This window comes from Aspergillus niger (genome assembly GCF_000002855.4).
Source record: "Aspergillus niger supercontig An11".
Taxonomy (NCBI): domain Eukaryota; kingdom Fungi; phylum Ascomycota; class Eurotiomycetes; order Eurotiales; family Aspergillaceae; genus Aspergillus; species Aspergillus niger.
Genome location: NT_166526.1, coordinates 998,109 through 1,011,569, shown reverse-complemented (window position 1 = coordinate 1,011,569; position 13,461 = coordinate 998,109). Strand labels below are relative to the sequence as shown.

The 13,461-nt window shown below is 48.1% G+C and overlaps 8 protein-coding genes across 8 annotated transcripts; 3 read left to right on the top strand and 5 right to left on the bottom strand.

The window, feature by feature from the left end:
• Positions 1–1,013: 1,013 nt before the first annotated feature.
• Positions 1,014–2,241, top strand: An11g04130 (uncharacterized protein; the record flags this gene model as incomplete). The annotated part of the gene is made up of 2 exons (XM_059750206.1): positions 1,014–1,796; positions 1,828–2,241. The coding sequence occupies 2 exons, from the start codon at positions 1,014–1,016 to the stop codon at positions 2,239–2,241; spliced, it is 1,197 nt and encodes a 398-aa protein (XP_059605492.1).
• A 267-nt stretch (positions 2,242–2,508) lies between these two features.
• An11g04120 (uncharacterized protein) lies at positions 2,509–3,307 on the bottom strand (the record flags this gene model as incomplete). The annotated part of the gene is made up of 3 exons (XM_059750205.1): positions 2,509–2,577; positions 2,616–3,137; positions 3,188–3,307. 3 exons carry the CDS (start codon positions 3,305–3,307, stop codon positions 2,509–2,511), a joined length of 711 nt encoding a protein of 236 aa, XP_059605491.1.
• A 349-nt stretch (positions 3,308–3,656) lies between these two features.
• An11g04110 (uncharacterized protein) lies at positions 3,657–5,369 on the bottom strand (the record flags this gene model as incomplete). The annotated part of the gene is made up of 1 exon (XM_001394369.1): positions 3,657–5,369. The coding sequence occupies one exon, from the start codon at positions 5,367–5,369 to the stop codon at positions 3,657–3,659; it is 1,713 nt and encodes a 570-aa protein (XP_001394406.1).
• Positions 5,370–6,211: 842 nt separating this feature from the next.
• On the bottom strand, positions 6,212–6,905 carry An11g04100 (uncharacterized protein; the record flags this gene model as incomplete). Its single annotated transcript, XM_001394368.1, has 2 exons — positions 6,212–6,810; positions 6,863–6,905. The coding sequence occupies 2 exons, from the start codon at positions 6,903–6,905 to the stop codon at positions 6,212–6,214; spliced, it is 642 nt and encodes a 213-aa protein (XP_001394405.1).
• A 1,072-nt stretch (positions 6,906–7,977) lies between these two features.
• Positions 7,978–9,891, top strand: An11g04090 (uncharacterized protein; the record flags this gene model as incomplete). The annotated part of the gene is made up of 1 exon (XM_001394367.1): positions 7,978–9,891. The coding sequence occupies one exon, from the start codon at positions 7,978–7,980 to the stop codon at positions 9,889–9,891; it is 1,914 nt and encodes a 637-aa protein (XP_001394404.1).
• A 382-nt stretch (positions 9,892–10,273) lies between these two features.
• Positions 10,274–10,903, bottom strand: An11g04080 (hypothetical protein; the record flags this gene model as incomplete). The annotated part of the gene is made up of 1 exon (XM_059750204.1): positions 10,274–10,903. One exon carries the CDS (start codon positions 10,901–10,903, stop codon positions 10,274–10,276), a length of 630 nt encoding a protein of 209 aa, XP_059605490.1.
• A 47-nt stretch (positions 10,904–10,950) lies between these two features.
• Positions 10,951–11,842, top strand: An11g04070 (uncharacterized protein; the record flags this gene model as incomplete). The annotated part of the gene is made up of 6 exons (XM_059750203.1): positions 10,951–11,018; positions 11,115–11,149; positions 11,224–11,270; positions 11,326–11,483; positions 11,570–11,707; positions 11,794–11,842. 6 exons carry the CDS (start codon positions 10,951–10,953, stop codon positions 11,840–11,842), a joined length of 495 nt encoding a protein of 164 aa, XP_059605489.1.
• Positions 11,843–12,338: 496 nt separating this feature from the next.
• On the bottom strand, positions 12,339–13,289 carry An11g04060 (uncharacterized protein; the record flags this gene model as incomplete). The annotated part of the gene is made up of 2 exons (XM_001394364.1): positions 12,339–13,205; positions 13,257–13,289. 2 exons carry the CDS (start codon positions 13,287–13,289, stop codon positions 12,339–12,341), a joined length of 900 nt encoding a protein of 299 aa, XP_001394401.1.
• Between the last annotated feature and the right edge of the window lie 172 nt (positions 13,290–13,461).

Sequence of the window (13,461 nt, the reverse complement as noted above, 5' to 3'; positions counted from 1 at the left end):
GAAGAAGATGCAAGGCTAATGTTTTCTGTTATACTAGTTATGGTATTGATGTTCCACTGAGCTGCCCTCATAATGGACTAGCTTGCACATTTGACTTTTCTACCTTCTGTGGTTAGGCAGTGGTCTTGCAGGCATGGAACTGGCAAACAATTCACTTGAGAATGGAATAGCATGTGGGTAGAGTGAGGGGTTGGAATATATAAGAGAGAGTTATCTAGACGTTCAACTTATAAATGACAAGAACTTCTTTGAACCGTCAACTCAGTACTTAATACTTATACTTGGTATATGTGCTACTGCCTAGCAGAAGAGTATGAGGGTGTTCTCTTTGAGCGCCCATGATTGAATAGTTCAGACACATAAAGGGTGGGGGGAGGGAAATGAACGGACGATTTCTGCATCCTTCCTTCCCAGCTCAAGTGACTTAGCTTGCATCACTCTATAATGATGCCAATATGACATAGGATTATTTATATCCAACGGTAGAAGAGAGCTTTAGTTACTATAATAGGCATCGGAGTGTACGGCTTATGGGTAAGAAGCAGCTTCCGTGGAAGCCACATCGAATGATGGATCGATAACAAGCGGACCCCTGAAGCCACAAAATGTAGGCCTCAGGCGTGAAGGTCTTGCTCAGACATAATCGGTAACCACAACCCACCCAGAATGATGTGATTGCAGAGTTGCTGACGGAAGGGACCATGATGAGTGGTGAGAGCAATTCTGCTCTTACCTTCCTCATTCCACACGCTGGTCTTAGACAATGGGTATGGAGTCTATCGTCCTGCCTTGGTGCACATGAAACACCGCGTCTTTCGTTTAGTTGAATAGTACCAACTACAGATATATCAAGTACGATCACCCGTATATTTAGGTGAGGACAATGCCAACCTTCTTCTCCGACAAGATATGAGGTCTTTGGATTCTCACAATGAAGACAGACTACTGACCACTCTCATTCTTGTCGACTGCCACCCTTCACTCAGCGCTAGCCCGCTGTTCCAGGAACCAACATGCAAGACGCTTCTCCATTTGCCCGAAAAGCGTACATCCAGAAAGTATTTCAAGAGCCAGAGCTCGGCAGATTGGATACGTGGGCCCACCTGAGACGACTGGAAACTATACCCTTTGGACTGTATTACCGGATTACGTGCTGCCTCGATGCGTCGGCCGATCGAGCGCTGCTGCTTGCGTCAAAAGGGCTACGCAATAGGATGATAGAGGCCCAGTTGAACTCGCAATATACCACGATCAGAATCACCAATGACGATAACGGTTTCGGTTATCTATTCCAGGTGGCAAGCGATGGAAGGAATCGCCCATACCCTCAGACTCTCTGGTTTGAGCCCAGGAAGCTGCCTAACAGGAGGTTGATGGCATCCACTGTTCCTCTTTCGCCAGATACTCTCAGAATCGACTCGTTCCCGGCGATCAGGCAGTTTCGCGACATCGTGAGGTCCGCGTTTCCCAACATCAAGAACATCATCATTGAATATTTCCGGTCCCCACAAATTGCCAACGATACCAGCGCCATGTTTCTTCATATCCTATTCTCGGTCCTTGCAGATGCTAGGGCTGAGCCTGAATACCTGTTGATCTTCACGAAGAATTCAATTCAACCCACGACAGAAACCTCAAACCATATAGCGCCTATTTTCTACACTCTCCCTTACAATGTCGAGATTGTGTGGAATAAGCTGGTCTGCTTGACGGTGGGCCTGCCCTGGGACGAGGGCAAGCAAAGAGTATATTTGTCAGATGTTTGGATCGTTGTTTTTGTGCGCTTGGAAGCTCAGGTATCTGGTGTGGATTGGCTTGCCAATGCAGCCTCTGTCTCGTTGGTGGAGAAGACTAATGAAACTAGCCATTGATGCCTGTGACTGGGCAGACTCCAAGGAAGACAACGGCGTCAATCTCTGGACGTTGAGGCTCGAATGTGTCGATGTCAGCACTCAAGACCTCATTCAATTTCTCGAGCTGTATGGAAAGCGCCTAATGACTCTCACCCTCCAACAGGTTTATAGTCCTGAAGGGGGTTGGCTTGAAGTCTTCCAACTGCTAAGGGATAAGAAGATCTGTCCCAAGCTGGAGTGCATGAGGCTTGTTGTCGGACGTAACCCGGCGGATACTCAGCATATCCAAGAGGACTTTCACTCATATTTGGTGATGTATGATACGGAAGACCCCCAGATTAATGATAAAGATCAGGCAATTGCTCGAACCGTGGCATTGGGGTACTAGGTGGTCTTTCACATCCGTTGTCGTATCTGCCTCTTTGCGAATCGAGATCATGTCTCATTATTTTTGGCTTGTTTACGGACCGACCAGTTCAACTCCAATAGGAAAGAGACAATAGAATAGAATAACCCAGATAGATCACAACACATATACTTACATTTTACCATATGATAATCACTCGAAAGTGGAAAAGTAAATCACACGTTCGTATAATGAGTTGAAAAGGATAAGTTCACGTAAACCATATTGAAACCATCTAACCCGTCTCTATCAAATAGGGAAATAATCATAGTAATAAGAGACCGTCCGACTCAGCTTTCCATCCCGATAATCCTCACCCTATTGACCCAGTCAGCAGATAAAATCTCCCCACACACAACTAAAACATTGAACCTCACCAAAGCCACAATAAAATAATCCACAAGTTCATCCTCTCCCTCCACCCACACCTTCTGTCTCGGATGACTTCCATCCTCTGGAAACGTCTGCGCAGAACCAAAATCCACCCACAGCACCCTTTCCTCATCCCCGGATACCGAAACCATCATATTCCGAGGCATCGGGTCACCATGCAGAACATTTGCCTCGTGAATATCATCAAGAGCCCGACGAAATTTAGCCATACGTCGTTCCGAGTAGTTTGATAAACCTATCTCCTGCAAATTCGGGATATATTCAATAAGAATCGCATTGGGTGGTAGTTTATCACCGAGAAACATGCCGAGTCCTGGCCAAAGAGCCGGTTGGATGTTTCTGATAGTCCCGTAGAAGTCAGGAATGACGCCTCGACTGCAGAATCCTTTTGGTTTTAGGCGTTGGTATGCTGTTGATTCGGCGATGAAGAGGTTGACTTCGCGGTCTGGTGGGTCGAATTCTGATGGGCCGCGGTCGTGGTACTGCTGCTATTAGGGAGAGGATAATAGTAGCTTTGGGGACGGGAGATACGCACTACTTTGAGGACGCATGGTTTCCCCTGGAAGGTGACTTTGTATACTACGGAGTTCTTGGATTCTTGTAGTGTTTCGAGGAAGTCGATCTCAGATGGGGTCACGGTTATTTCGGTGGGCATGGCTGGTATGCCAAGCATGGGAATAGATGGTGCGGTGGGATCTGATACTGAGTCAAGGGATTTCTCTGGGTAACGTTGATGGTTTAATACGACGGAATATGAATGCATCGTCACTGCGAAGAGTTGAGGTCAAGTAGGATGAGTGCTTCCGCCTCTTGGCGCTGCACTGTGCTCATCTCAGCCAACCATCGGAGAGAAGCCATATGATCACAAATTGCTGCAATAAAACATATATGAAGATGTAAAAAGAACTTGACTTGATATGGTGCATGCATGTATTTTTTTAATAGTCAATCGATTTACACGAGGACCTTCTCTATAAGACTCTTCTATATACACCCGAACAAACTCACGAACAACACTGCGATCCCTGCACACCCAGCCGACAAAAGCACGAAGACTTAATATCCACATCAGCCACACTCAAAGCAACATCCAGCTGCTGTTTAATGATAAGTGCCTCTGCTCCGCGTCCCAACCTCATCAAACACTCATGATACCCATGCAGCGCCCACACATTATTCGGATGCTGATGCGCTCGAGTAATTTCCGCATCAAGACCCAAATCCTCCGCATACGCCCTCGCAGCTTCCTCCACATGACCCTGCTCCAGCGACAAGGCCGCATACGCATGTCGCGTAGGTAACATCCAGCCCCAAGGTTCGGTATACATCAGCGCATCGTCATGACGAATCGCTTCCCGCAGACTCTCAAACGCCTGCGTAAAGTTCCCTCGACGGTACTCGATCTCGCCGTCTAGCATAGCGGTTGCAACCTTTAGAATATCAATGATCAGGTTCGGGTAGTCTTTCCGGCTGGGAGGAACGCGTTTAGCGGCCGCTTGGAAGAGAGTGCGTTCCTTCAGTGCTTCCGGAACGTTGTTCGTAGCTGCGAACGCGACCGCTTTGCCGTAGTGTGTCATGGCTGTGGTGACGCAGTAGAGGTCCTGATCTTCAGGGATTGGGAGTGCCTTGAGCTCCTTCCAGAGCCCGAAGCGGACGTAGACATGAACGCGTACTGACTTGAAGAACTCGAGCCAGTCTGCTAGTGGAGGGGAGTCTACCCGAAGTACGTCGTCTGTGATCGATGCTTCCATCTGGTCTACAGCTCTTAGAGCGATTTTGGATTGACCGGAGAGCATTGCCGCGTACACGAGCGAATGGTAGTTGTGAAGACGGTAGAAGCTGTACATGTTCTTTGCGCCTTCACGGGCGAGAAATTCCTCGTCTGCTTGAACTGCGGCAGTATTTGAGTCGACCGAGCGACGGTAATCGCCAACCAGAACATCGAGATGAGAAGGCATGTGATGCAGGTGCCCAGCGTCAGGGACAAGATGGCGCAGAGCGTCTGCTGGTGGGAGCGCAACGGCCGGAGTGGCGGACATTTCCCAGAAATGAATACAGAAATGAAGCAGACCCGGATGAGTATCTGCGCCAGGAAGGGCCAAGCCATCTCTGAAGAGCTTCTGCACGTCGTAAACGGGAGACGTCTCGATGGGGAGACCAGTCTTGATGTGGAACATCTTGCGCTGGGCCGTATGCATCTTTGCGTCTATGTAAAGAGCCATGACATCGAGATCAGTTGGGAACTGATCATAGACCTTCTTCATTGCTGCATCGTAGGCGTGGTTGATCTGGTCGTAGTCTTCGGCAGGATGGTCAACGGGGAAGCGAGTTTGCATAGCTTCTATAAGTGCGCGCTCGACGGGCGTAACGGACGCTATTTGAGAGAGCTCTAAAGCTTTCTGTGCAGCCTCATGGCACAGCTTCATGCTATTCTTGAGGTCCACTGGATCGAACAGACGCCAGGCTTTGTTATAGTTTGGTCCCATTGCGTAAGCTAGGCCCCAGTAGGCGATGGCGCAGTTGCGGTCTTGGGCTATTGCCTGTTCAAAGCATCGATAGCCTTCGGCGTGATTGAAGGCGTAGCACCAAATGAGGCCGCGGTCAAACCAGATCTGCGCATCTTGATTCGTAGTGATGATGGGTCGACTGTATGTGCCAAGGTTGTAGTAGTCGTCTGTGGCAGGGCGTGGGATCACGGAGTCGAGGACTAGGGACATCATGAAGTTGGTCTGAATTGATGCTTGTAAAGATAGTGCAAAATTTGCTCTGTAACCAATATTGAATGGGAATCATTGTAAAGCTGAGTTGCTGGCTAAATAACGATTGAACAATATATACTATGGCATATTTGCTCACGTGAGACGCAATGGCTCCACTGGGGCTCCTTAGTCCCCGGTTTGGAACGCCGAATCAAACGCCGATTGGCCTACAGCTGCCCCTTTGGTCATTCGACTGGGTTTGTACATAGTACCTATATTGGCCTCTTTTGAAGATATAATGCTCGTTGGACCGGCTTGAACATTTTACTAGTACTCAAGGCAAATATGAGATTATCCAGAACTTACTTAAAGGTACTTTTCAGTACAGTATATGATTTCTTGAATGCTCCGATGAACAGAGAGACGCGCATATTAATCTCTGCCTGTCTTGAGCACGAGACTTCATATGGATATACTAAGTCCTTATCAGATAAATTCGTCATAAGCTTATCTCCTTCAGTATCCATCAGCCCACAATCAGGGGACTGCCTTAAGGTTCAAAAGCCGGCAGATGCCCGACCAATATGATATGAGTTTCAAAGGCCGGAAGTAGCACTTCGGACACGGCGACTTATTGCTTTCGCTGAGTAAGAAAATGCGTATAATCCCGAACCTGTCATAAAAGAACATGCCCTACCGGGTTCGGCTTATTATAGTTTCTCTTCTCTTTCTACCAGTCCTAGATTTTGCCTAGACCCATTTCCCAGCTCAGTTGCTTTTCGCGAATTCCGCCATCCCGATAAGGACAAGCAATTATCCATTTCTAGGTAGACTTCGTCTCATGCTTCACTCGCCGAGACTTATTGAAAGGGGTTGTATGATGGATCTGCCATAGCCCCAAAGACCGAGAACTGTGCTCGACTCAAGTCGAGCTGCATGCTACCCAAATCATCATGCATCGCCAGGTCTGCAGAAGGGTCGGGGTTGTTGAGGGGAGGTCCAGTATAAGAAGCCCAGAACCAAGGTGTCGAGGCCCCCTCAGGGTCCAAGGTGTATGTAGAACTGGGGTCACTTAAAGGTGCAGCAGGCGTTGGCCAGGCAGAGAGACAATTATCACAGCGGATGTTGGCAATCATCACGCCGTTGTCGATCCCAGAGCCGGGGAGTAGAGTAACGTTTGCAAGGGAGTTGTATTGAGGTTCACTCTGGCCACCGTCTAAGCTGGAACGGGGAGACAAGGTGACATCCGTGGGAGAGGCAGCCCAAAGAATGAAGAGATTTGCAGAGGCCATTTGGGCGCCTTCACCTAAGGAGACCCATTGTAGAGTTGTCGGGGCGGATATTTGTAGGTAGATGGGGCCGGAGCCAGCTGCGGTGGTGGTATTGGGGATGGTGACGCTGTAGGATAGGCCTGGCTCGGTTGGAGGGGAGTAGGTGACGATATCTGCGGTAGCTAGAGCTGCATGGTTGTTAGACTGGTGACTCATTCGGAGTCCTTGAGGTGCTCGTACCTGAGCCTAGGGCTACGGGCGGGAGGAGACGAAATAATTGCATTTTCGTTAGTGGGTTTGGAAACTTAGGTTGGAAGGGAACGATATATTGATCGAGCGCGAGTTATATAGTATGATCTACAGTAACAAAGGACGGTGTGGCTGGCTGGACCCACCACGCTTAAGGAACAAGATACGGTATGTCTTGGAGTATAATCGTGAGACATAGAAACCAAAGATTCCATAACATTTGCTCTCTCAAGAAGCGCATTCCTCGGGAATGTCGGCCCCTTGCATCTAGCCCGACCGAAAGGTCACCGCGAACGCAGAAAAACTCAGGCGCAGAAGGTTTCATCATTTATAGAGAATCAAACAGACAAGCAGAGGGTACAAAGCTTTCACGTACGCATGGTAAACCGATCACGAGCATTTAGGCGAGATTTGAACGGTGCACGGCTCTGGCTTTGACTCCCGTTTGACCAAGTTGATACTTTCTAGATTTGTTACATTTTGTGGTATGATAGTAGAAGCTGTGCACATTTCCGAGAATTATATTGCTTTAAATATTTACTGGTTGCATCAGGAAATAGTATGGTCGTCGGGGAAGGGAGACTGCAAGTTCGATCATAGGGTTTCATATCGGCAACGCCTATTACACGTGATGTGAACACGGAAAATAATACCGGCAACACACAGGACATGAGACACTTCGAAAGGATCGTCTACAAGCTCTTTAAGTCTTACATTTCTAAGTTATTTACTTTTAGTTTTACTCTTTTAGGCCAGCTTAACAGTTTCGCTATGCCAGCTGGAGAACAGTTGTACGGTGAGTGAGATTGACTTCCCAAAAAGGAGGGAGGGTCCAAGTAAACTGGGCGCCAAGACACCTAGAAAGTTGGCTCATACAAGATGATAAGATCCTTCAAGAGGGCCTGAAGCATCGTAGCTATTCATTCGCTGACAGTCTTGAGGGATCGACTAGTGCGTGGCAGGGAAATAAGCGCTAAGCCCTCCGGCTAAGTAGGGCACTGCAAGGCTGTCCCATATAGTGCTCTCACTCCCGGCAGATTATTCTTGAAGTACAACCACAACCACATCGCGCGATCTGAGAAGATAGAGAAGCATTGAGCACGATCATGGTCTCGCGTCCTCCAAGTCCAGTCCGTCCATCAGAAGAATCTAACAGGTCTCTGGAGCGCTCCCTTCGTGGACCAGATTCCGATCGTGAATATCCCTGCTCCGACTCAAGAGAGACATACACGAACCAGAGAAATCCAAGTCCCGACTATGAATCGTCTAAGAAATACTTACTTCGCGAAGTTGAGGGACCTCCGGAGCCTCATGGACCAGGTACCAAGAAGAGCACGGCCCCCACTGGCTTATTGTCCTGGGGATGGGAAATTGGCGCATCCGTTTTGAGTGTTGCATGTGTGGTCATCCTGATCGTGCTGTTAAACCACCTGGATGGAATGTCCTACGCCGACTGGGCATACAGAGTCTCTCCAAACGCAGTGGTCGCGGTGGTAGCAACCGCTAACAGAGCTACACTGCTATTTCCGGTTGGGGTTTGTCTCAGTCAACTCAAATGGAATCACTATCGCAGCCAAAGGCGGCTATACGATCTATACGCTCTGGATCAGGCCAGCCAAGGAATCTGGGGGTCTTTGCAGCTGATCACCACGAACCGTCCCAGCCTGGCTACGCTCGGCGCAGTTACCTTGGTTCTTTCGGCCGCACTCGACCCCTTGACCCAGCAGATTCTCACGTTTCCTTCCCGTATCGTTCCCGCTTTGAATGAGACTGCTTCACTGCAAACTGCTCAGGCCTACGTACCCGGCAACGCAAACAGCGACAATACTATGAGTCTCCTCATTCTCCAAAGTATCTATGGATCAGACAATACCCAGGAGCCGACTTGCAGTACAGGCTCGTGCAAGTATCCGACTTTCGACACGCTAGGGGCATGTAGCAAATGCCAGGATGTCACCTCGGAATCCAAGCAGAGTTGCACTGCTCTCTCTACAAACAGTTCATATGCCACTTTCTTCAACGGCACCGCATATCAAGGGGCCAAGCCAAATTGCACATACACCACGCCGGGAGACCTACAGATAACGCCGGACATCTTCGAAGCAGCTACTGTAGACATTGGATCTGAAAACGCAGTTGAACTCGAGAAAGATACCTGGACATTCGCAACTACTGACATGGATCGCCTAAACCTCAGCAGTTCCCAAGGGCCTCGGGTAGCTGGGATCCTAAACCCAATAGTTGGCCTGGCAGCGGCGATATACAATGACCCCTACATAATATATACGGCCGAAAACCATACTGTCTTGGAACCAAAGCCACAAATCACTGAATGCGCACTTTATTTCTGCGCCCAGAGATACACAAACAACAGCTACAGCTCTGACCATCGGTCACTTGCAGCCTCTGAGACGGAGCAGCTCTATACGAAAAACAAATACTTCCAAATGTTCTACCCCAATGAGCTGGCTCCACTGAATAGCTCCACCCCGAGCTTCGCAACCAACGGCTCCTACACCATCTCAGGAAATACCGTGCAGCAAATCCTCAACTCTTTCACATCTACAATATCACTCTCTGACCAAATTGAAGCTGGATGGACGTATTCCGTGCAGGAAGGGAAAGGTACCGGCCCTGTTATGAAGAACGTTGCTGTTGGAATTACAAAGGGAATTCGCGCTGGGCCGAATAGCACCACAATCACCGGGGAGGCATTTACCACGCAGACGTATATATCCGTGCGCTGGTACTGGGCCGTGGCGCCAATTGTGATCACTATCCTGTCGATATTGTTCTTAGTTTTGATTGTTGCGCATACTGCGAGGGCTAAAGGAGTGGGATTGTGGAAATCATCAGCGCTGGCGTTGCTAGCGTGCCGTGTGACGCAGGGGCCTGAGCATCCGGACCTACAGACACTTGGGGAAGCTGAGATGGAGAAGGTCTCGAAACGTATGTTTGTCTCGTGGGACAGGGAGGGCGAGCCGTTGACTTTGAGGGTTGATGGGGTCAAGAAGGGATGATGTGTTAGGTAATCAGTGTATATGGTAGTCCAGAAGATGGATGAAAGTTTTGATCTGCTATCCCATACCTCACAGCATTTGCTGTAGTAAGAAGTAAATATGCTGTTGAAGTACAACCCTTCGGCTATCTAATTAAGATATACACATCCCACGTACACTGCTTGTTACTAGATCAGTTGACAATATTACAAGGCCTCTACATAGGGAGATACGCGATCATTACCATCATATGATGGTCTACTAGAAATGCACAGTTAATACTCCGAAAATCTGATTCGTAGGCATTGCAACAATTTAGTACCCTAGCCTAAGAACCAAAGCCACTCTCAAGCGCACACACGCAAGCGACACATTTCCCCCAAATCAATTTCCGTCCATACCATTATTCACGGAAAGGGATTCTCACACGATAATCAATATGTCCCCGCATAACGTTGGCCATATACGCAAGATCTACACGATCCCCAATGCCAGTCCCCTCGCCCTTCCAAACATAAGTCACAGCATTGAGAGCGTCCCGTTTTTCTCCTCCATCAATATCCCGAACTTCCGCTAGTGCCTCAATGAACCGTTTGAACCAAAACCTGCGCTCTTCATGAACATGAGAACTGGTATAATTATATCTATCAAGGTCATTACCAACGATCAGATTCATGAGACCGTCGATGGTTAGGTTCACGTTATTGATGCGCACGCGCTTGAGGATGTCTTGGGCATCGGGGGAGCTGTTGCGCACGTCAGTCACTGTGATATTCATGCGGCAGGGAGTTGTGTCCCTGATGGGTGGAGTGTCAATGATGAGATGCATGGAGGCGGTGTCCATGTCAGCTTTGGTGTGGATGTGGAGTGTCCAGACATTGGTAAGGAGCTGGATGTTGGTGCCGCTAATGTGGTCTTGCGTTGGTCGGGGTGGGGTTCCACATAACTCCAGGTATTCGATTTCGAGGTTACCGATCAAAGTCCGGAGGTGGTTGGGGACAAAAGAAATCTCGGGGACAAGGATTTGAGACATGGCGATGGGTGCAGTTTTGGGTGTCGTTTGATTTTGAAAGTGAGATGATGGTTCGACTGTGGTCGTTGCGAAAGGATGAGAGTGGACGTTCTGTTCTGTTGTACAGAGTGTGCAGGTGAAGATGGGCCTTTTATATCTTTTTCCAGCAATAGGACTATATACTGACATAGCTGTGTGGTAACCCTTGTTTCGAAGTATATCATACTAATAGGGAAGTTTCCGCGACGTCCTTCTCATCTCAGTCAGGTAGAACCTGGATATTGCCTGGGAATGTCCTATGAAATAGCGGATATTGTTCAAGAGGTTGTATGGTTTCTAAGGCATTAGGAGAGTCCCAACTTGGGGTTGGAACTTCCTGGTCTGGAAAGTAAGTTGCAGTACATAGTCTCTGTTTCTTTCGGCTATTTACTACACACCCGGAGGTTCTGAATGTGGGACTGAAGATATACCGTGTCACTAGGCAGACTTTACAGGAACTTCTCTATTTCCACAAAGATTTGAATATCATTCATGACAATCTCAAGTGCTCTGAAGTGATCATCACACTTGACGGTGATGTGAAAATTGGTAACAGTCCTTCGTCTGAACGCATTACCTAATACTAACTATCATAATTGGCCTTGAGAGGACTTCATTCTGGAGTCCTGGTCTTCTTGAAAAGAATAGCGATGTTCAGAACGTTTGCGAGATCGCGCGACTACTTCGTGAACGAGACGACAGCGTCTGTGGCCCAGTCCGATTACTTGCGCAGGGGCTTATTGGCGTTCTCCTCACTACAGCAGCTGAAACCCATCTTGATGTATGGTATTTCTTTATAACTAGCAGATGAAAGTGGTTAATTGATTTTAGCACGCGTTCCTGTAGCTGAGCGCACCGTCATGGTGTCGAAGGCCTGTTCCGACTTCCCACTCAATTGCGCAGCAGAAAAAGGCTCAATGACCTAGATGGGACTTGCGAATATTCTATAGGAATCAGGTATTCTTTCATAGATAATCTGGCACCCGGAGTAGCTTGAAGTAATTTCCTGTCCTGGGCCCACTCGCCCAACCTATCTTACAGATGTAAATCAGGCAGATTCCGTGCCCCTGCAGTTCATGTCAGCTAGTATAAAGCTCCAAGCACATTTATCCCGGGTTCTATGGCCAGAACCACCTGCTCAGGGCATAGTTGAGGTGTACAGTATCATTTTCTACGAAGGCATGGCATGTCAAAGCGCAGAGTGATTCATCTTCTCTGTATTTATTTTGTGTCTGACAATTTCTTACTCTAGCCCCGGACTTCATATCGTGCGTTGAATATTTCTATATACATATCTCGATTATTGCATATATCACAAGAAAGTAATTGAAATGGCTCAATACGATAGTACTTTCAATTAAAATGTGCTATTCAGCTCAGACCTTCGAATTTTTAGCTTTGTAAGGCACACTCCACTTTAGCCGAGCTTCTCGGCGATAAGCTTCTTCAGGTCTGCTGGTGCCAATTCTTTGATACCAAGCAACTCGTTATCCGTAACATCAAATGCGGCACCATAAGTATCACCGGCGAGAGCGGTACCTTTCAGAAGTTTCATGAAGGTAGGCACACTGAAGTCACCGGCACCAAATTCTTCAAGACTCTCCTGCAAAAGCAGGCTTGATTGCTCTTTGCTAATGCTCCACTCGATATCAGGCCGAATCTCCTTTGCGAACCCAATCAGCTGGTTCTGAGTCAAAATTGCCTCTGATACATGCATGACTCTGTTCTCCGTGGCGTCAAAGTTTTGCAGGATTGCAGCTATAGCTCTCCCCACCGCGGGCAAGCTGGTAGAACTGACCCGATTGTCGCCTTCGTCGAGCATAGTCACAGTGTGGTTCTGAAAGTCCAGCAAAGTTGGAGTGTTCAAAACGAGGTCCAAGAAGGCGCCGCATGCAAGGACTGTCCATGACAACTTTCCGGCTGCTGCCTTTTCCTGGAGATAATTCCGGATCTTAAACACGGAGCTATAAACTGGAAATTTTTCGACCTTTGGATTGGTGGTAACATTGCCAAATTCGGACGGAATGAAACGCTTCACTCCCGCGGCAATGGCGGCGTCGATAAGCACAGTTTGATTGTCGACTGCTTCACCACCCACAGTGGATACGACAGCGTCCACACCCTTAAGTGCAGTGGTTAACGACTCCACTGAATTGAAGTCAACCTCGAAGACGTTGATGTTCGAAGCATATGCTCCCGGCTTATTAGAACGAGTGAGAATCGAGACCCGAAAGCCTGCATTGACAAGTGCCTGAAACACGTGGGGTCCCAGGGTGCCAGATGCCTATCAAAACGTATCAGCCTCTGGCTCTTGTAGGTTCTTTGGAGCACTTACACCAGCGATAGCAACAGTTTCAATGTTAGGCATCGTGCTGAAAACCAATGTTATTTTGGGTGCGCTTCAAGGAATAGAAAATGAGTTACAGAGAGAATTCTATTGCGGGACATAAGACCATTATATATTCATGTTCAAGCACAGTTCTTACAAAGCATTCAAATCACCTTGCTAAGGGTCCGCTATGAATCCGCACCTCCATCCA